We start from the raw sequence: 22,580 nt of genomic DNA on the forward strand, positions 1-22,580 counted from the left end.
CATGGTATACATGTATGAGAATTTCATTGAATAAAAATATTATGTATTTAAGCCATAGCTCATTAATTCAACCAATGCTATGATCATTATCCTGTATGACAGGCACACAGTTGCAAGCACTCAACAGTGAGCAACAAAAGCTTCTGCCCTCAGGGCAACAAAATAGTGTACTTTGTAGTATAACATTTACAAGGAAAGATTATGAAAGGAAAGAAGGGAGTATCTGGGAATGCCAGATCAAGGGCTGTGGATAGTATGAGAGAGTGAAGAGAAAGAATTGTAGCAGTTAGGGTCTAGAGAGATGGCTCAGAGGTTAAGAGCACTGACTGCTCTTCCAGAGGTCCTGAGTTCAATTCTCAGCAACCACATGGTGGCTCACAACCATCTGTAATGAGATCTGGTGCCCTCTTCTGGCATTCATGCTGTATACATAATAAATAAATAAATCTTAAAAAAAGAATTGTAGCAGTTAGATTAGTAGATCTCCAGGATAGGGAAAGGGCCTAAGGTTGGCTTACCAGTGTTGTGTGAAACAGTATCAAACTGAGCATGTTGTACATGTGTATAATCACACACCATTTGGAAGGCCAAGACAGTAGGTTGGATAGATTGATGCAAGCCTAGGGTGAGACCCCATAAGCAAGCAGAGAAGTCAGGGCAGGTCAAGGTAACAAAGCAGAGCATAATAGAGCAAAATATGTACATGATGTATACAAAGCATAGCATCAAGACAGGCAGCATCAGTGACCCAGAGAAGGTCGTAGAAGAGGAGGTCATAGGCAGAGGCCAGCCCACAGAAGATGCTCAGATCACAGCTAGATTTTGCTTGGACCGAGACAGAAGCCACTGATGGCTTTGAGCAGAGGGATGATGTGAGTGATATAAAAGTGACCATAAAAGTTATTCAGCGGGACTGGAGTTTTAGCTCAGTTGGTAGAATGAACAAGGCTCCAGGTTTGATCACCAGTACCACATTAGACTGGGCATGGTGGTGTATACCAGTGGTCCCAGCACTTCAGAGTATCAGAAGTTAAAAGTTATTTTCTGAAACACAGTGAATTTGAAGCCAGCTTGGGATACTGGTGGGGGAGGGCTGGTGAGATGGATTGGTGGATGAAGGTCAGGCCTGATGACCTGCATTTGATCCTTAGGATCCACAAGGTAGGAGGAGAGGACCAGTTCCCATTTGTTGTCCTCTGACCTTCACACTTGTGTTATGGCATGCTCTAGCTCCCTTCCCCACAAAATAGAGAAGTGTAGTTAAAAAAACTTAAAGTTTAAGAAGAATACCCACAGGAAATGAAGAGGTCAGAATGAAGCCTTGTGAAATCAACACAAGCTCCTAGATGTTGCTATGTTCGAATTCTAGATAACTGGAAGAGAGTGCCAAGGTTTCAGAATAGACTGGACTCTAAAAGAGGAATGGAGAGAGGATATCACACAAAACGAGGAAATGATCAGTTTGGAGGGATAGTTTATACTGAAGAGTTTAGGTAGGGGAGAAAGATCAATTCCATTTTGGACAAAGACCTCAATGAACTCCAAGAAAGCAGGAAAATGGGTATGTTCAGTACAGGAAAAAGCATTCCTCCATCTGGAATTGTCAACTGTGCAGGAGACAGAGACAAGGTACCACAGAAATGATCAAGTGATGTGTGCATACGTGGGCATACACACAGTGTTACCTGTATAGGACACTAGCTCAGGCCATGGGCTAAGTTTAGTCCATGATGTCGAATGGGCTCCACATAGCAAGCACTGAGCTCATGGCTTGGCAGGTGTTTGACAATGATATTTTTTTCTTTATTGTGATAGCCATGTTTATAGCAGACAGACCTCATCTTATTTCCTAGAATGCATGAGTGAGATGATGCACAAAGGAGTTAGGGCTGACTGATGTGTAGCAGTTTCCTCAAAGATAAAACATCTTGTCTTAGAGGGAAGTTCATAAACACAGGATGTTAGCAAAGAGGTGAAGCATGATGCTCTGATAGGGTTGCTGAATGATTTCATCCTGAAGTTCCTTAAGCTCAGAAATAAAGCTCAAAAGCTTTAGGGAGCCCCTGGAACTGACAGATATGCTAGGTCCTCTCCCCTCACTATGCATATATTAGCAGTAAGGGCTGCTAGAGACACCCTCAGACCTGCTGAGCTGCCTGGAAGAGACATCCTCCAGCTTGTACCACCTATACAGGTTTGCAGCATGCTTCAGGTTTCTAGCTTTCTTGAGCTACTTCCCCTGCTAGGATGTGGCTGTTTTTGAGTCATTGCTGCTTCTGCAAATAACCCCTCACCTATATTCCTGTAAGTGACCCCAATAAACCCGCTGGTTCACTGAGTTGGCCTTTGATGGTGTCCTCACTTTGGTCTGTTATCGGTTCCTTACCTTTCATGATTAGATGCTGGTTCCCATCTCCCCAGGAATAGTGACACACAGCAGATGGGTAAGTGTTCATTTCTGCTGGTATGCCAACAGGGTATTTTATGCAATCCAGGGCCACAGCTATACTAGGCAAGCACTAACCACTGAGCTACACACCTATTCCCCAGAGGGCTGTCAACCACTGATGCCACCACTCTTCTGCCAGCAGGTTTGTGCCACAAATCACACAGTGGCTGCTGGTTCCCTCCCTATAATCCTGAAGATGACAATTCAGGGTTCTCACCAGCCTACATTGCAATCATGATGGACTCTTAGAAGTAATGATGCCTCCCCTACCTCCTGGGAATTTAGAGGCATTTCTTGGTTTCTGGGGAAGAGAGATAACATTTTCTTCAGTGATGCAACAACTAGTAAGGAGTTACTTACAGGAGCATGGGCATCTTATCTATGGCCAGCCCAGGTGATTAAAAAAATACTTAACTTGGGGTGGAGAGAGAGATCTGTAGTTAAGGCCCTTGCTGCTAAGCCTGATGTTCTGGATTCGAACTCAAAATCCCACATGGTGAGAAGAGAGAGAACCAACCCCTTCATGCTGTCCTTTTGATCTCTGTTCCCCAATCATAAGACACACAGACTAAAAATGTGATACAATACTCAACTGACTTGACTCAAGCTCTCTGTATTGCTCCTGAAGGCATCTGCTACACTTGAGAACTCCTTTGAGGTACAGATTACAGTTCAACAAGACATGACTCACCACAGACTTTTCAAGTTACTCTGGGGTTCCTTCAATGCTTCACACAGAAACCTTGTACCTGGGGTTCTGATACAATTCTGCCCCAGATCCAAGTGCTCTAGACTCAATGCCTGGCTAAGCATCTTTGAGAGATGGCGGCAGCCTTCGCTGGTGATGTTACAGGACCACAGTCTGGAAAACCACATGCACAGGGACAAAAATCAGGAACAAAGGAACCCATTAGTTCATTCTGGGATGATACCCTCAAACCACATCCTTCTACCTTGAGCCATGGTTTCAGTTAAGCTTAGAGTTATTGGAATAAGTGAGGACATTAGAATGAAATCATAAAGTGGGTTTCCATATGGGTTTGCAAAAAAAAAATCCTTAGTGTTATTTACTGTCTTGATCCTCTTTTCTGTCCCACTTTCCCATTCCACTTCTATAGAGAGGTTGGAGAGTGAATATGATAAAAATACATTGTGTACATATATGAAATTCTCAAAAAATTAAGAAAATAAAATTAATTGGTATGAGAGGGAACCTCATGCCTGCTACTGTCAACCTAGGCAACTACCTGTGGCTAGTAGAGGGCAAAGACTCAAAGAAGAGAGTCTATAACACTTCTTCATTAAATGGATACACAGTTTTCAACTGCCTTTTAAAGACTTATGCTCATAGGTAAATGCAGCTCTCATCCCTCAACAAAGAAAACATTAAAATTATAGAACCTCATGGATGAGGGCATATATCAGTGATAAGTTCCTAGCAGGGTGCCTGTACCCATTAGGTGCTTAATGAATGCTGATAATTGTTATTTCATGGCTGTGTTTGGTTATCTCGGAGGGTAGTGACTTTTTCTGTGGTGAATTTTTTGTCAGATAGGGTCTCACTCTGTAGCTTAGGCTGTGATCCTCCTGCCTCTTGACTTCTAAATGCTGGTTTACAGGCATATGCCATCATGCCTGGACTGATGATAGTGCCTTCTAACATAATTTGGCTGTAAATTCAAGACAGGGCTAGTTAGTAGGTAGGTTCCTCAAGGCTTTGGATCCCAGTGGTGGGTATTTACACAGTGTATTGTTGGGGAGTTCTTTCCTTCCATCTATCTCTAACCATGAACTCAATATTTCATCACATTTAAGTAACCAAGTAGGCATCATGGATGCTCACAGGTATAACAAAGATTAAAAATATAGGAAACTCTGAAACTCCCCTTCCTTCTCCCCTCCTCCCTCTCTTTCATGGTGTTGAAAATGGAACCCAGGACCTCGTACACAGATTGCATTATTTCTTTATTTTATTCTTTGGTCAACTTGACAGGAGCTAGAGTTGTCTGGGAAGAAGATACCTCAACTGAGAAAGTGCCTCCACAAGACTGGCTTGTGGGCAAGTCTGGAGGGCATTTCCTTGTCTAATGGTTGATGTGGGAGGGCCCGGCCCACCCTAGGTGGTGTCCATCATGGGCATGTAGTCCTGGGCTGTATAAGAAAGCAAAGTGAGCAAGCCAGTGACAGCACCCTTCCATGGCCTCTACATCAGCTCCTGCCTCAAGGTCCTGCCTCCACTCTACTTCATGATGGACTACAAGATGTAACAGGAAATGACCTGTCCTCCCCAGGTTGCGTTTTTGTCATGGCATGTATCTCAGCAAAAGGAAGCGAATGAGAACAAACTGTGCTGGCGGCTCACAATAGAGCCAGTGTTTCAGTACTGCTAGTGATCGCTTGGTTATCCAGAATAGCAGGGTTGTCAATCTAAAACAATCTTTGCAGAGTGGCCAGTGCAGCCCCATTACTCTTTGGAAATTAATTCTATGAATCTTCTCTTTGCAACAGTCAGAGACCACTGAAGACCACCACAGCCAATCAAAATGCAGAGTTCTGGAGCCCTGTTCTAATGGGTACATCTTCCGCACACTCCTGCACCTGAGGCTCAGGGAAGAGCACAGAAGAGGTGGGAAATATTCAAAGAGGCAGGGGTTCAGGGAGTTGCCTCTGAGATTGTCTCTCCTAGGAATGTCAGAAGCTACACCCATAAAGTCTCACTAGCACGACTGCCCAAACATGAGCTGAATAAGGGTGATATTAATGGACAGGCAAAACTGGACAGGGAAAAGCCCATGAGGCCTCAACCCTACACAAAGAACAATAGGCAACTGAGAAAAGCTAGGAGCAGGAGAGGTTGTCTATCCCTAGGGACTACCAGTTGGTTGTCCAGTGCCAAGTGGTCAGTCCTAAAAACATATCTATAAGTGACATTATATGGTTTCAACTGGTTATGTTTAGGAATATATATATATATATATGCAGTAACAATTAGTGAAAAGAGTAAATTTAATTAGTAAATTTAATTAGTAAACAATTAGTGAATTTTCAGGAGAGTGGGAGGGATGTATGGGAAGGTTTGGAGGGAAGAAAGGGAAGAGAAAAATGTTGTAATGATATAATCTCAAAATTAAAAAAATTATATTAAAAAAGAAAATGAATCCTATAGATTCCAGGATGAATACCAGGGTCATATTGAACTTGTTGACAAGTTGATTCCACCCCTACCCAACCATGTATACTTTGTGTTCCATAGTGTTAAGAAGAGATTTGAAGAGGAAGTCAAGCTGGGCTTGGTGGCACATAACTTGGGAGTCTAAGGCAGGAGGATTGTTTTGAGTGAGATTCTGTCTCATAAAAATACAGAAACAATGTAAGAGCTGGAGGATGGGGAGAATGCTCTGAAATAGGATCTTCTGGACAAGGCACGGCTGTGGCACACATGAAGTCACAGCACCTGTGGTCACCCACAGAAGACCAGCTCAGCTAAAAATCTTGCATCTATGGGAGAGGGTTCCTGAGGCCCTTCCCCCAGCTAGAGGATATTGGTAGTTGATGGCCGTTGTGAGAGGGAGAGTCACTGTCCTTTGGGAGCTGTCTACTTATAGGTTGTCCATGCCCCAAATAGATGATCCCACACATGCGCGCATGTTGGCAGTACTAACTGGGCTCAGTGGGTCATACATTACAAAAAATTAACAGAAGAACAAAAAAAATCCAGGCATGGTGGCACATCCTTAAAACCCAGGTGCTAGGTAGGTGGAGGATCAAGAGGATCCTCTGTATAGAGTGAGTTCAAGGCCAGCCTGAGATATGTAAGACATCATCTCACACAAAAACAAAATGGAAATCAAATCTCTCTCTCAATTCACTATATAACATTAACATCACATATTCATATTCTAAAATTGTAGGAATAATGAAGTCAGGGCTTTACTCATGCTATATATAACTGTCAGCATTAGGATGCACCCCCAGCCAATGCCATTTCTTATGTCACTCTTACCTGGAAAGTCATTAGCATATTTCTGGTGGTTAGAATAATCATGAATTACTTTCATATGTATCCTACTTAAGCACATGCGCGCACGCACGCACACACACACAGCCCCCCAATGTCTGTAGGCAGTGACTTACACCAGGGTCTGTAGTTTACACTCGGGATAGCTTAAGCTTTCACACAGGACTTTCACTCCATTATCTCCAAGAACGTTCTTGGCCAGATTGAGGTGTGTCAGAGCCTGGCTGACCATCAAAATGGAAGAGATGTCCTTGCAACAGGCTTCAGTGAGGCGACAGTTCTCCAACCTGCATAGGAATCACACACAGGATTGGCTCTCCTAACAACCAGTCTGGGAAGGGAGAGGCTCACAGAGCCCCACCATTTATCTCTTAACTGCTGTCCATGGATAGACTTTAGGAGAAGGAGAATTACTATCCTGACTTGGGTCTCCTCCGCTGAGCCCACCAGGCTTCAACACACAGCTTCAAACTCACAGACTCACAGATGGCCCTGTTTAATCTTGGTGGTCACAAAACAAAATAAATAGGTATAAATGAGAGAGATTGGTCAGGAGGATAGACTGGGAGGTGGGCATGAGAGTGTCAGTATGCACGGTACACGTGTATTTCCAAAACTGTAAAAAAAAAAAAAAATCCCACCTAAACAAAACCCTCCAAACCAAACCAAACAAAAAATCATACAAGCTATTAAAATGGAAGAGGACATTTTCAGCTGACTCCAGAAGGTAAAATCCTCAAGTTCTTGTTGATTCCATCACACAGTCGTGATCACATGAGGGATTTAGAATGAAGAATACAATCATAAGACCTTCATAAGACCAGCCAGCCAAAATCCGAGCCTGGATGAGGGAGGGGCTCATGTTTCCACCCCACAGCTGAGGAGCTATTAGCAGTTGATGGATGCTGGGGGGAGGATGAGTCAAATTTTCTTCAGGGATGTGGTTCCTGAGAGGTGACCCATGCTCTAGTAGATTGTCCAACTCCAGTGTACAGTAAATAAACTCAGTGGGTTTAAGCAAAGAGCACGTGAAGTTAGGAGGGAATGGTGACAGGATGGAGGGAATTCAGAGGAGAGAAAATAGGGAATGAAATTTATCAAATGACGTGTGTGTGTGTGTGTGTGTGTGTGTGTATGCATGTATAAAATTCTCAATAAAAGAAGAATGAGAAGAGTAAGATGCTTGATGCAAAGTCAAAAACCCAGAAGCAGGTATCTGCATAGGTGGACTCAAATGGACTGCCTGGTAAGTGTGGTGTCAACCATGTCTCTCCTCTCTACAGCTCAGATTCCAAAGAGATGCTCCGCAGGAAGAGAGGAGATACTTACGACACCCTCTGCAGTGTGCTGTTCGGTTGCTTCCAAGTCTTACACATCAGCCTGGCACCCTTGTCCAAGAGTTCATTGTCTGTGAGGTCCAGACATGTTAGAGATTGTCTGACTTTGATGGCCTGGAAGAAGTCATCCCATTTCTGAATACCAGTAGGATAAGAACACAGGCTGCGCGAGAAACGAGAATGAGTATGTTCTGAATGGTCCAGAGAATGATGTACAATAGCTGCTCTTCCAGTTGAGCAAGTTCAGTAGGTGTATAGTGAGTCAAAGTAAAAGAATAAGTTGCAAGATACAGCAAAACATCAAATCAGGCTTGTGAAAAGCTAACAGAAACTGACTGAGGCTAGTTAGGGTGGTCAGATTGTTTCTGATCAAGCCTGCTCTCCTTGGTTGATCTTCCCATGGATAAACGAGTTTTCTTTCCCATTGTAGAAATGAATGTTTTACTTCCTAGTTGTTCAAGGGCACAATGTGTCTACTCTTGGGCTGTTTTGTGGTCTCCCTCTCTCGGTTGAGTACGAGAATATGGTCTAGTTGCCTAGGTTCCCCAAGTTTCATTCTCTCTTACACAATTTTTTTTTACCTAGCATGCCTTTTATACAGCCCTCATGAAGCAGAGGCAGGCAGATCTCCATGGGTTCCAGGCCAGTCTAGTCTACATAGTGAGTTCTAGGCCAGTCAGAACTACACAGTGAAATTCTGTCTCAAAATTTTATTCTTTTAATGTTTCATACACATTTATGTCACTGTGTGACCTCAAACTTACAGCCCTCTTAACTCTGTCTCCTAAGTCTCATGTGACAGATTTTTATTATCTCCATTTTTTATGTTGAAAATAAGTTATATCTTTACTTTGAATGTTTAAAGTTGATAACTGAGATATCTGTCACGCAGGTAAAAAGTACTAAAGAGTCTCTCTGAGCCTACACCATAACTATGTAACTAAATTAAATCAAGGTATTGGCATGTTATGTAGATTGATATTTACTTCCAAAAATTACATACATTGAACTTACATAGAATTTCCTTTCATTTTAGGTATTAGCTTATTCACTTACAACCAAAAAATAAATAAAAATAAAAATTGAGTCTCAAATATTCAAGTCATAGCTTTCCCTCCCAGATAATCCACTCAGGAAAAGAAAAAAAGGGTCATTTGCCATGGATGGTATTGACAGAAGTTATAATTTGTCTCATGACTTGTTTTACCTCATCTCCAAGTCCTTATGGGATTCATGTTAAGAAGATTTATTCAAATGGGTGAATATCACATACCAAGGGAAGGTAGGGGCAAAGTTTGTGGTCTTACATTGTGTTCCTGCTGCTGGTTCAAGTGGTCATGTTAGGATCCACGGATCACAGGATGGGGGTGGTGGTATCACCAGCAGAGAACATCTTAATCAAGGGTGATGCCTGAGGTGGGCTTAGCTAATGCTCTGAAGAAGTCTTTCTTTGTTTGCAAGATAGGGGTCTTCAAGCTTTTGTTCTGAATCATGACCCAAGAAGAATGTAACTACAACCATAAGCAAATGATCTGATAGGGTGGTTACTCAGACTCTATAGAGGTTTCTTGGTCACAGGGTTGTCATATATATTTTTACACACTTACACACACACACACACACACACACACACACACACACACACACACACACACTTTGTCCATATTCTGGTCCATGTGTCCTAAGTGGTGGTATTTTTTTTGAAGAAAAGCAACCTTTCCTGACAATTTAGATTTGCTATATAGGAAGACCTGAGATAGTTTTATGTGACCAGACATTTAGGGATGAAGAGACATTTAGGGATGAATAGATATACCTGAGAAACTTAATGTTGCATGCTGGATGTTTCATAACTTCACACAGTGAGGGAAGAATGGTGCTTAGGTCGTCACCTTTCAGGGTCAGATGTGAGAGGGTTTCATAACCATTAAAAATGAGGCACAATTTCTTGTACGCATTGGCTGGGGAAATGTTTTTGAGGCTGAGGAAAAGAAACAGAGAGGAGATAATGAGTGCTGGGGAGATGGCTCAGTAAAAGGCACTTGCCACCAAATCTGTCAATCTCGGTTTGATCCCTGGGACCAACGTGATCAAAGGAAAGAACCAATTCTGGCACGTTGTACCCTGGCCTCCATTCACGCAGATATAGGCATCACTTGCCTCTCAACACCATCATAAATAAATGTAACAAAAACTTCTAAAAAGACAAGATTTTGACTTTCTATACCTCTACAATACATAAACAGATACAAAGGGATGCAGTACATTTACATTTTAGCTTCCCCCTACATTAAACTACCCCATTCTTCAAGGAATTGTTGACAAAAATTGTATTTAAGCCATACAAAATTGTTTTGTTATATGTACACTTTGTGAGATAATTGACCCAACCAAGCCAATTAACAAATCTATCATCTCATACAGCTACCATTTTTCACTTCATAGTTACAATCCTATACCTCAGAAATGATGTAGAAACATGCAGATTTTGGGCAAGATGCTCTTTTTTTGTGCAACCATATTGTATTCCCTCCACAAGATAGATTTTAAAAAAATTTATTTTTAATTCTGTGACGATGTGTGTATGTGTCTGTCTGTGCCTGTGGGTATGTGGGTATATGCATGTCTGAGTTCAGCTGCCTTCAGAGTCCAGAAGAGGGCATCAGATCCCCTGGGGACAGTGTTATAAAAACAGATGGAACTCAAGATCATGTTGTGTGAAACAAGCCATTTTCTGTTTTGTGTGGGAGAACATGGGAGATCTCTGCTCTCCTGCCAGGTGTGGTGGCATGGGTCTGTAATTCCAGGACACAGGAGGCAGGGGGATTGTCAGAAGTTTGAAGCCAACTTGGTCTACAGAGGAGTTGTGGGAAAGCCAAGGCTACATAGTGAGACTCTGTCTCTAAACCGCCCCCTCCCACTCACCCCAACTCTTCTCAGCAAAAGTGGACTATATATTGCTGCTATAGTGACATTACAGCATATGCTACTTTCCAGATCTTACTCATCTCAACTAAAGCTTTGTTTGCATTGACCAACAGTTCTCTTTAGAAACTATCTGAAGTCCTGGTTTCTTTAGTCATTTCCAACATCTACTAAGGGAGAGTTCAGTCACAAGCTATCTTCCACTCAAAAGCCATCTTTTTTTTGGATGGGGGTGGGGAATGAAACATCCATTTTTTTTGAAGTGTTACCAGTGAATACCTTTATACAAATGCCTTGTCCTGTGGAAGACTGTGAGGTGCTCTATTGTATTTAGAGTCAGAGTTCTTCTCCAGTGCCATCTTAGTGGATGAGAGTTCTTACTCTTTTTTATTATTATTATTTTATTTTATTTCACAATACTATTCAGTTCTACATAACAGCCACAGATTCCCTTGTTCTCTCCCTTCCTGCCCCCCTCCCCTTCCCCCAGCCCATCTCCCATTCCCACCTCAAGGAGAGTTCTTATTCTTATACACCAAGAAAGAATAATAGGTTTCAGAGAGATGGCTCAGTGGTTAAGAGCACTTGATACTCTGCAGAGTGCCCAACAGGCTGGCTCACACTGTTTGTTACTCTAGTTCCAGGGGATCCAATGTCCTTTTTCTGATCTCCAATTGGCACCAGGAATGTACATGGTGTGTATACATACACGCAGAGAAAAACTCATACATGTCAAATTAAAGAAATTTCCCTGAAACCCTTGTGACTCACACCTTTCTAGATTTAAACCTTCTAGGCACACAATCCACAGCTGAACATTAAGGAAGACAGAAAAGTTTTCCACACTCTGTGCTCATGCATTCAAGCTATATATTTACCTTTCCCCTGTCGATATTTTAACCTGATACCTTTCATTCCAATCTCACTCATTTGCATATATGTTTTTTTGGGTCATGGATGCACACATCTTGCCCAGTTGACTTTCCATGCTCATGCCTTAAGCACACTGCTCTCTATCTCTCTACATCTGTGGCTTCCAGCCTGTCACAATGCTGCATCCCCTGGGGTACTAGGTGACACCTGAAGACACTGAGATATCTCATAACTGAAGGAAGGAACTGCTGTTGATATCTGGCATGTGGAGGTCAGGGACATTGCTCACCATTTTACAGTGAACAGGCCAACCTTCCTCCCTCCAATAAAGAAACACATACTTCAAGTGCCCACTGAGGTTGGGGGACTCTGTTCGACTTAGAGACCAATGGCTGCCGAAGCAGGACTCAAACTGCCTAGGGATTTTGATTATTTTTCTTATGGTGTATGTGGACATTAAATGTGTATCCTGTATTATACTGAAGTTACTGTAGGATTCTTTTCTAGGTAAAATTAAGGTTAGGGACGCCTAAATTCCCTGTATCTTAGGTACCTGGTTAGAGTCCAGGATACAAGTTTGAGGATTTCTTCTATAATGTGAGAGCTTTGGTCATATGCTAGGGGGATCTCTCTGGAGATCCGATCTTACTTACAGCACTTTCTGGAGATGGCAGGGAGCAGAGGACAGTTTGTCACACAGAATCTCCAGTGAGGATCTGCTGAAGAAGCTCTTGCCAATATTCAGAAAGACCAGTTTCTCATTTGAATTAAACAAGTCACAAAAGTCTGTCCAGAAAGCTAGCAGGTGTTGGTTGTCTTGAGACCTACAAAGACAAAGAGGCTTGTTTTCATTTCTTCGTGTATTCATGTGTGCTCACATGCCCCTTGAGATCCTCTGGCACCTTCTACCTTTTGCTTGAGGCAGAATCTTTCATGGGTTTGGCACTTTACCAAGCAGACCAGGCCAGCCGGACATAAGATTCCAGGGATCCACCTGTCATTGCTGAGATTGCAGGCATGCATTACCTATTACCTAGTGCTTTGGTGTGGGCTCTGAGATCTAAACTTAGATCTTTCCACTTGCCTTAAGTGATTTAAGGATTGAGCTCTAAGGACTGAGCCATCTTCATGGTTTCTACAGAAGTTTTTGCAATTCGTCTTTCACATCAGCATCCAAAGGGATGGTTGTTATGGCATTTCCCCTATACTTTGTTTGACTCCTCTCACCTGCCTGCTAATTTCTGGTCCCCTTTGCTCCCCAATAGTTTCCTTATGTTTCCATGCAACATATATTCTACTGCATGCATTTCTTCCTGTAAGATACCTTTCCATCTCATGACGCCTGGTCTACTTTGCTTCTCTGATGCTGTGGTTAAACACCATGACCAAAAGCAACTTGTGGAGTAAAGGGTTTATTTGGTTTTTGTCTTCCCCATCATAGTCCATGAACGATGGTGGGAACTCAAGGCAAGAACAGGCCATGCAGGGACACTGCTCACTGTCTTGCTCAATCTGCTTTCTTATACTACTACCCAGGACCCCTAGCTCAGGAATGAAACCACCCACAGTGGGCTGGGACCTCCCACATCATTACCAACCAGAATAAAATGTCCCACAGACTTGTTTACAAGCCAGTCTGATGGAGACAATCCCTTAATTTATGTTCTCTTCTCCTAGGTGACTGCAGTTTGGATTCACTTGAAAAAATTTAATCAGTATAGTCTTTTGTACTTTTATAACCTAATCCTCCACATGTGTATATATACACACATATACAAAAATTAAAATCTAGAATCAGTTTATTAGAGAGAACACAGTATTTGTCTGAAATCTGGCTTCTTGGCTTAATTTCCAATTCCATCCATTTTCTTGCAACTGTTATGATTTAATTTTTCTTTACAGAACAATGTGCTATAATCATTTGCAGTAACTCAGGCAACTAGGAGACACCAAAAGTGAAGTCAGCTGAACCAGAAGGACAAATATCAAATGTTTTATTATATATAGCAATTTAAAAAAGACAACATGAATATTGAAATAGTGCTTGAGGCTGAGAAAGGTATGAGGTGACGGCAGGGTAAGGCAGAATGCATGGATTTGAAGATTTATGATTCGTGTGTGAGTGTTATGCCTACATGTATGTCTACGCATCATGTACATGGCTAGCCCATGGAGATCAAAATAGGACACCAGATTCCCTGGAACTGGAGTTATAGACAATTGTAAGCATCATGAAGACCACGAAAGTGCTGGGGGATTGAACTCAGCTCCTCTGGAAGACCACTTAAGTGCTCTTAACTGTGAAACCATCTCTCCACTGACCTCAGTATACTTTTAATTTCCATCCCCAGGATGACTAATGATGTTACATACTTAGGAAAACTAGGAAAGGACCCATGAGTGGAGGAAACAAAAAGGGAGAGGAAAACAGAGCACATGTAATATGAGGACAGGCAAGATGATTCACTGAGAAAAGCAGCTTCCTGCCGAACCTGATGAATTCAATTTCTAGGATACACACGATTCAAGGAGATAATTGGTTTCCTCTGAGAACAAGCTATCTAGTCTCTGCACACACATATATAGTAAGTCTAATAAAACACATGAGATATAAAAGTGGTAGTAGGATACCCACGAGTGAAAGGGTTTAAACATAGATGGTGGGCAGGGAGATGAGGGGGTACTGGCAGGAAAATCAAGTAAAATTATGACTGTGCCACAAGGAAAGTAATAAAACAATTGCTCACTGAAAGGCAGGAGACCATAGATCTTAAGATGTTTAAGTTTCAGGCTGGCATCTTTAATCATACCAGTAGGATTTTATTATTAAGTAGGAAGGCAGGCAAGCATGTATAACATGTTTACCTTGAGCTATAGAGAATGAGAGATTTCAACCTTTTACTACAAAACATTGGATGAGCTGGAGGGTGCAAGCACCATTAAGAAGCCAGAAAGGAAAATAGGGTTCTTACCTTTGATACTGAGCTGTGGACTCCAAAACAGCATCATTTTCTGGGAAGATCCCCTTTGCCACTTGTAGGGACACTGTCTGCAGATTTTGAGAATTCTTGAGGCAAAATGAAGCACTTATGAGGTCCGTGCTGGTTTTCAAATCTAAGGAGATTTCCTCAAAGAGGGCCATGACTTCCTTCACAAGCTCCTTATCTTGAGATTCATAGAGACAAGACAAAATCTGTTGTCGATCTATCAGTAATGGGAAGGGTTTATTTTCCCCCGACTTATACTCCAGGAGTTTCTTCTTGACCCTAATTGATATTTGGAAGTCAAAAAAGGTCCCCAACTTTTGAAGTCGAGTCTCATTCAAGAGTCCAAATACAAATAGTAGCACTCCTGACAGGTTGGGGTTCTTTAATCTTGTTTCCCTAGAAACCAATTTCTGCATACTGTATTTAGAGACACGTTTATCTTCTTTCTCAAGTTCTTGAACAAATATGATGGCAGCCATGAGCTGCTGGACACTGAGGTGGTAGAAGCTGTAGCAGTTGTTCTTCTTCCGATCAACAACATTCCTGCAATCAAGAAAATGCATTATATTCAGGTTCACGTCTAATCTCAACAAGTCTTCTTCACAGATCACAGGCAGCTGTTCCAACAGAGTATCAGCAGCCACGATACACAATTTCCTGAACGTGCTCGGGACTTGCGTTTTCAAACAGCTTTGGTAGGTTTCTGGTGAGAGGACACTGAAGAGGAAGTTCAGGAACATAGAGGTATGGGTCTGGCACCTCAGAGCAAGGTCTTCCTTCTTCCTCATCCCTTGGTCCAGACAGACGCAGAATATTGAACATGCAGAAGGAAGTGAGGCCATGTGGAAGAGAGCCGCATTGCCTCTCAGTGCATTTAAAGCTCTTAGTGCCATTACATCATCGCTCTCCACCATGTCTTCACCGCCCTGCTCGGCCTGCTCGGCGGTCGTTGCAACAGAGGCGGTGGCCTGCTGGGCGGTGTCATCACCAGGCTCCCAAATGCCACGTGCCCTGTTGATATACTTCAAACCTTTAAAGAACTTTTGAAAGTATTCCTGCCTCTCCCGTTCCGAGAAGCCCTGAATGTCTACAAGGAAGGGCTGATCTATCATAAGGTGGATTTGCCGTAACGCCTGTGTTCGCGTGGTCACCAGCAGTGTGGCATGGGGGGCCATCTTCCTCTGCAGCAAACTGCTCAGCAGGACAACCGCAGGCTTCTCTGTGTTCCAGTCCCCACAGATGTCATGCATCAGCACTTCGGCTGGGAATTTCAGCTCATCAAAACCATCCACCACAAACAAGAAGTTTTCTCCCATGGCTAGGGACTTCATCACATACTTTCTCCACGAGGGTTTTTCCATGGTGAGGAGCTGTACAAAAGTGCAAGGTCTCATTTCATTAATCGCCCCGCAGTTGATGTAGAAGGCACATGGGAACATCTGGGCCTGCTTGCTCTCTGACCATTGCAGCATTAGCCTATTGACCACTGTGGTTTTGCCAGAATGTGGAGGGCCATGCAACACTATTGCATGAGCAAATGGCATTCCTGCCTTCGGATTACATAGTGTCATGAGGGTCCTGTAGCTCTCAGTCTCTATGTAGAGGCGTTCATTGCATGAAGGCCAGAACCTGTATCTCCATTCATTCAGGTAGTGATCCAACCAGCTCTTTTTATGCTTGTGTTCTTCCCAGCCAATGATGGAGAGAGGAGACAGACAGAACATAGTTGGTTATTGTGAAAAAAATTACCTTGTATAAAGTAGAAAAGGAACATGAGAAACACACCTCTCAAAGACCAACTTCAATCCAAGTCCATTTCAGCAAAATGTGATTCAGAAATCTCTTTTGCAAATGGACTTTCAAAAAGGGTCCAATTTGAAATAATTAAAAAAAAACTTTAATTATGTGTGGTCATGGACACATGAGTGTGGTGCACATAGAAGCCAGGAGAAGGCATTGGATCCCCTGGAGCAGCAGTTACAGGTGGCTGAGAGTGGGCTGATGTGGGTGCTGGGACCCAAACTCAGGTCTTCTGCAAGAACAGTATGCATTTCTTACTGTTGAACTGTCTGTCCAGTCCCTATTTATATTTTAGTCTGATGAAATAAAAAAAAATGGAAATTGCTTTGATGGGAAAGTGACCTCTTTGTTGAGAATGATTCGATTCTCTTTGCCATTTAAAATTCTCGTACAGGGGTTGGGGAGATGGTTCTGTTGGTAGTTTCCCAGCATGAGGACCTGAGTTCAGTCTCTAGCACTTATGCAAAACCAAGCCTATTGGTGTGTGCCTGTCACCTTAGTGCTATGAAGGTTGGGCTTGATGAGCAGACAGCCTAGCCAATCAGAGTTCTGGATCCAGTGGGAGACCTTATCTCAAAGGATAAGGTAGAGAAGGCTAGAGGAAGAAGCCTAACGCCAATTTCTGGCTTCCACATGTATACAATGGGTGAGTTCATGTGTGCACACCCATGCACATACCACACCTCAAACATTCATAGATGGATGTGTTCACATAAGTACACTGAATATTCCTCTATGCTCGTATCATCCTCTTCTTAGTCCTCTTTGTGGCTTGGGACATTTTCTTTTCTATTTTTAATCACAACTAACTTTTCTTCTTCCAAGATCATCTTAGTTTTTCAGGCTTGTGATGTCTCCCCCCATATTTCTAGAACTGCAAATTCTGCTCAAGTTGTAAGCTTGGAAGTATAATGGGTAGTTCATAGGGAGTAAAGAGAGTACACAGCTCTCTTACCAAGTCAGATGCCTCTGCTCTGGAGAGTTGTCATAAGACACATTTGCTATATTCAAACTCAGTGCAACCTGAGTGTGGTGTTGCATGGTCATAATTTCATCACTTAGGACGCTGGATAAGATGAACCTCAGCTGATAGCAATTCTAAGGTAACTTGGGCTATACAGATAGTGTTAAAATGCTATAAGAAAACCTCAATGCATAGGATTAAATGGAAATTCCAGTGTTAGAGGTGTGTTTTTCATAAGTTATTGGCCAGTGAGGCTCTAGAGCCTTCCAAATCAGCACAAGTTTATTGCCACTATTCTTGGCTGCTAACCAGAACTAGACATAAGACCCATATACTTTTGTGGCAAGACAAATCACACTGACACTCATCTGGAAACTCACTCTCTGCTTGGAGATTTCATAGTGTTGGAGAGTATAATGATGTAAGTGTTAGTGGTTTTACCCAGCTGTGGATCCTGCCTGTCATAACAATGCTCTGCCAGGGCAGTGTCAGTGTGCAAATAATGGCATGCAAACCAAATGCTTTCTGATTGGAATTTTAAAATGTTCTAAAATTATTTTAAATTATGTATATATGTATGTATCTGAATCTAGTTATTTCCAGATGCCCACATAGGCCAGAGGCATCAGATCCCATGGAGCTGGAGAGATGGTTGTGAGCCAGTAAGATATAGGTGCTGAGAACTGAACTCAGGACCTCTGGTAGAGTAGCAAGTGCTCTTAACAACTAAGCCACTTCTCTGTTCCTGCTTTCTGATTGATTTGATACTGTCTCCACCGGAAGAAATTAAAATCTGGTATTATGTTGTAAACCTGGTCAAAGGTCTGTAGCTTGGGAGGACATAGACCTTCATGAGGAAGTTACTGCTGTTATTTGGCTAAATAGACACAATGTGCTTATCAATTGTTTTCTAAACATCTAATCTTGATGCCCAGTTTAGCAATGCCAGTTTGGGTCAGGGAAAACTTTTACAGTTGAGTAGTTGTTACTAAAGCAACATGGAACTGGTCCAAGTGCTGATTGTAAGCATATATTGAATAATCTTCACTAAATGGGACACCTTTTTCCTCTCCTTTGGGGAACAGGGAATGATGAAGAGGAGGAGGCAAAAGAACACAGAAATCAAACGACAGGTAGTGTCTTCTAAGGTATGACATAACTACTGCATTTAAGTGTAAGAGCTAGTTAGTAATAAGCCTGAGCTAATGGCCATATGGTTCATAAATAATATAAGCCTCAGTGTGTTCACTTGGGTCTGAGCAGCTGCAGGACCAGTGGGAGAGAGAGATTTGTCCTGACCGCAGGCCAGGCAGGACACAAGAAAACTTCCAACTACACCTGCATGTAACAAAACTCCAATTTTTGCCCTAATTTTTTCTCATTATCAGGGACCCAGGCAATAAAAAAACCAAGATGGTTATAGAGGAACTTTTTCTTCTGTACAATTCATAAAAGTATTATGCAAAAGGGTGAAAATCAGAAACATTGGACCACGATATGAGATCTGAAATTCTGAGGAGTGCTCATCCTGAAACAGGACATTCATGTCATCACACTCTATCCAAGGATGAGGGACAATTGCAGAGGAGGGACTGGAAGGCCTGGTGGATAACTGACAAGAAAAGTGTTTGTTTGGGGGGCATGATAGAGAAGCTGCATGTGTGAACTCACTGCAGTTTAAACGGCATGTAGGAGTCTTGTGTAATCTCAAGCCAGACAAAATCCCAGCATGGAGGTGTGGCGAGCGAGTTGGAGTCAGCACAAAGTCCCACCCCTAGTTGAGGAACTGTTGGCAATTGAGAGCTCCCAGGGGGAGGATGGGAGAGTCAGTCTTCTTTAAGGGTGTGAACTCTGGTAGGTAGACTATGCTTCAGGGCAGGCTCCATACCTTTGAGTAACTGGTTCAACTCCATGGGTTAAAAACAGAGAATACGAAATTGGGAAGGTGGGGGTAGATCTTGGAACAGTTTGGGGAAGGAGGGTGAATATGATCAAAATACATTATATGAAATTCCCAAAGGATTAATGAAATTATTATTAAAATGTTAAAAAAATAAGACCCTACAAAACTCTGAAGCTGTTGGAGGAGAAGAGGGCAACATCTCAAGATATGGATTCAGATAGTCACTTTCTGGAAGGTGGGTTCAGTTAATTACCCAGTGGTCAGGAAGTAAAGCCAGGACTGACAAAAGGGACTGCATAAAGTTCAAAAGTTTCTGCAATCAAGGAAACAATCAGATGACCAGTCTACAGAATAGTAGAAGAATCCTTGTTAGCTACACATATAACAAGTAATAATGTTAACAATATACAAATATAATTCTCTTCAGTGCCACATCTAACTTCTTCACTTAGCCAGACCTCCCATCTCCTTTTCCAGGTTGAGTCTCCATGACCTCTCCATCCATATGCCTTCTCCTTAACCCACAAAATCTAGCCTGGGTCCCACATTTAATGACCCAGCCCAGTCTTGTACCCCCTGCCTAAACTTCAACCAACCTCTAAGGCTCCCTTTAGGATTCCACCAAGACTTGCTCTACCTGCGACCACCCACATGTCTCTTCTATGCCTCATAAAATCTTTACATCCAACCACACATCCCACCTCCTTTGTCAGGATCCAGCCCAATGGGTTTCTCTGACCTCACCTTACCTATACCTTATCCCTAACTCACCATATCTTGCCTGGGTCCAACATCCAGTGCCCTGACTTGTGCCAAAATCCTCCTTACCTATACCCAACCCACAGGCTGCTTCTCCTGCCATATCTAACATCTCTACCCAGCCAGATCTATGCTCACACTCCAGGCTTTAACCAGGAGGCACATCTTGGACATTCTCCCTGTCCTCTCTGTACACCTGACTTCATTCTACTCAAGTAACTTCCAAACTCTAGGTCCAAGATGCCCACTCATTCTCTCCTGCCCTCATCATAAAAATGCCTATGATATGAAAGATCAAACCAGTATATCCTTCACTATCTCCTAATACCTACTACTCTTGTTGAAATGTTTGCCAGCAAGAGTTACCTAAATGAAGAATATAAAAGAACAATCGTGAATTTCAAAGAATTAAAAAACTTTGTAGAAGACACAAAGAAACTGCTCAATGAAATTAAGGAGAGATAACTTGATAACTTGCCTGAGTCATTGACCCCACCCCACAGTGCAAAAGGAATACAAACATAAGGTTGATGGAAATAATTCAGGCAATTTAAGAGGACCCAAGTTGAGATGAAGATGGAATTGAAAAACCCAAAAGATCCCAACTAGGAAATTCAAAGGAAATGCTTACAAGTAGAATGAAATCAACCAAAAGACAGAATATTAGGACTCAAAGATAAAATAGAGAGTCCTAGAACAAATAAGCAAGGGATATGACAAGTTAAAAACACAGAATTAAGGTTAATGATTAAGAAAACAACAGAGTCCCAGAAGCTAGGCTAGCACAAGGTCTTTTAATGTTAGATGTGTTCACAGGTTTTGGTGTGCATCATAGCTGAAACAAAGCTTTAAATAATGACTTAAGGTTAAGATGTTTTTGTTAATGGCTTTGAGATAGAAAATCTTGGGATACAATTTAAAGTTTAGAAAGGTACACTTTTAATATTTGAGTGAGGAATTCATTGAAGTCAGGGAACAAAAACCATGGCAGCCTGGCTATTGCTATTGCTGACTGATGTACTTTTCTTGCTAGGATGAGTTGGTGATCAAAGGTGATGATTAATTCCTTGTACCTATTTCTGCTCTCAGCTTCCTGCTATAAAAAACTGTTAATAGCCGGGCGGTGGTGGCGCACGCCTTTAATCCCAGCACTTGGGAGGCAGAGGCAGGCGGATCGCTGTGAGTTCGAGGCCAGCCTGGGCTACCAAGTGAGTTCCAGGAAAGGCGCAAAGCTACACAGAGAAACCCTGTCTCGAAAAACCAAAAAAAAAAAAAACAAACTGTTAATAAATGGGTATGCCCCCTGAAGATCTAAAGTAGAGCTGTTTTTCATATATACTTTAGATTTGTCATTATTTTAAGACCTTTTTTTAAAGATTACCTTTTGAGATAAGTAATAAAGTAAACAATCCTTTCTTTGTAACCACAAAACACAGCCTGCTAGTCAAAGAACTGAGAAAAATATATTGCTTGCTTACACTTTGTTAATTGATAACAAATTGTTTGGCTGTGAATGTATGTGGGTCGTGGGAATAATTTGTTTCTCACCTGTAATATGTAAAATGTTTAACCATGCAAGTAATATGAAAAAAATGCTGCTTTTTTACTGTATTCATTATAATCATTCACTTAAAAAAATAGAATGTAACCACATTGTAACTTTTATATCACTTGAAAGATTTTGCTGGAGTATAGAAGATGGAAGAGAAAAAAAGATATCAGGAAGTCGTTAAAAGAACTCATCAAGAAAATGGAAGAAGGGAAAACATCAGGATAGAAGTAGAGAACAGAAAAATAGAGTAGAACAAGCAACAGAAAGAGTAAAAGGAAGAACTAGGCTTTGACCCTCAAGAAAGTCCTTGTGTGTCTGCTTGCCTGTTCAGTAGTAGATGACTCTGCATCTTCTCTTCAGTTTTTCTGACCTGCCAAAGGCTTGCCATTCATCAGCACCATAGGTGAGATTCTGACCTGTTGCAGGGGTAGGTAGGGGTGTGTGTGTGTGTGTGTGTGTGTGTGTGTGTGTGTGTGTGTGTGTATACACATGTGCTTGTGTGTTTCCCTTTTTTGCTGGTCCCAGAGAATTAAGTTTTACTCCCTCAGATAAATAAGTCAATTGTGTGCTTAGTCTGCTGACCTCATGGCTCCCCTTCAGTTCCTGAGCTGCTAAAGGTTGGTCATTATGGCAGCAGTGGCTCATCCATTAAATATAATGGAAAGGAGAGACACTGCCAGCTGCCGCCATGACCAGCAGCATGTGAAGACACGGGAGCTGGGTGGCAGGCCTCTCAAAGAATAAAGAGTGAGACAGGACCGGCGGCAGAGACAAGCAGACACAGGTGTAGAGGGGCCCAGAGGCGGTGGCCCACAGAGGTAGACAGACCTGGCAGCGGCGGCCCACAGAGGTAGACGGGCCCGGAAGCAGCTGGCAGAGACATACAGGCCAGGTGGTGGCCCGCAGAGGTAGACAGGCCCGGCGACAGAGACAAGCAGAGGTAGGTAGGCCTGCGGCAGCAGCCAGCAGAGACATACAGGCCCGGCGGCAGCCCGCAGAGGCAGACGACCCAG

At 42.4% G+C, this 22,580-nt stretch overlaps 1 protein-coding gene across 1 annotated transcript in view; it reads right to left on the reverse strand.

The window, feature by feature from the left end:
* The window catches only part of Nlrp2 (NLR family pyrin domain containing 2), a 54,512-nt gene that overhangs the window by 3,166 nt on the left and 28,766 nt on the right, over window positions 1–22,580 (reverse strand). Inside the window, exons 4-10 of the mRNA XM_028862541.2 lie at window positions 15,620–16,273; window positions 14,575–15,505; window positions 12,256–12,426; window positions 9,621–9,785; window positions 7,797–7,967; window positions 6,584–6,754; window positions 3,141–3,311 (exon numbers count right to left, since the gene is read on the reverse strand). Of these exons, the coding sequence (XP_028718374.1) occupies window positions 3,141–3,311; window positions 6,584–6,754; window positions 7,797–7,967; window positions 9,621–9,785; window positions 12,256–12,426; window positions 14,575–15,505; window positions 15,620–16,273 (2,434 nt within the window). The remainder of the gene's footprint in view (window positions 1–3,140; window positions 3,312–6,583; window positions 6,755–7,796; window positions 7,968–9,620; window positions 9,786–12,255; window positions 12,427–14,574; window positions 15,506–15,619; window positions 16,274–22,580) is intronic.

Source organism: Peromyscus leucopus, chromosome 1 (assembly GCF_004664715.2).
Source record: "Peromyscus leucopus breed LL Stock chromosome 1, UCI_PerLeu_2.1, whole genome shotgun sequence".
NCBI lineage: Eukaryota > Metazoa > Chordata > Mammalia > Rodentia > Cricetidae > Peromyscus > Peromyscus leucopus.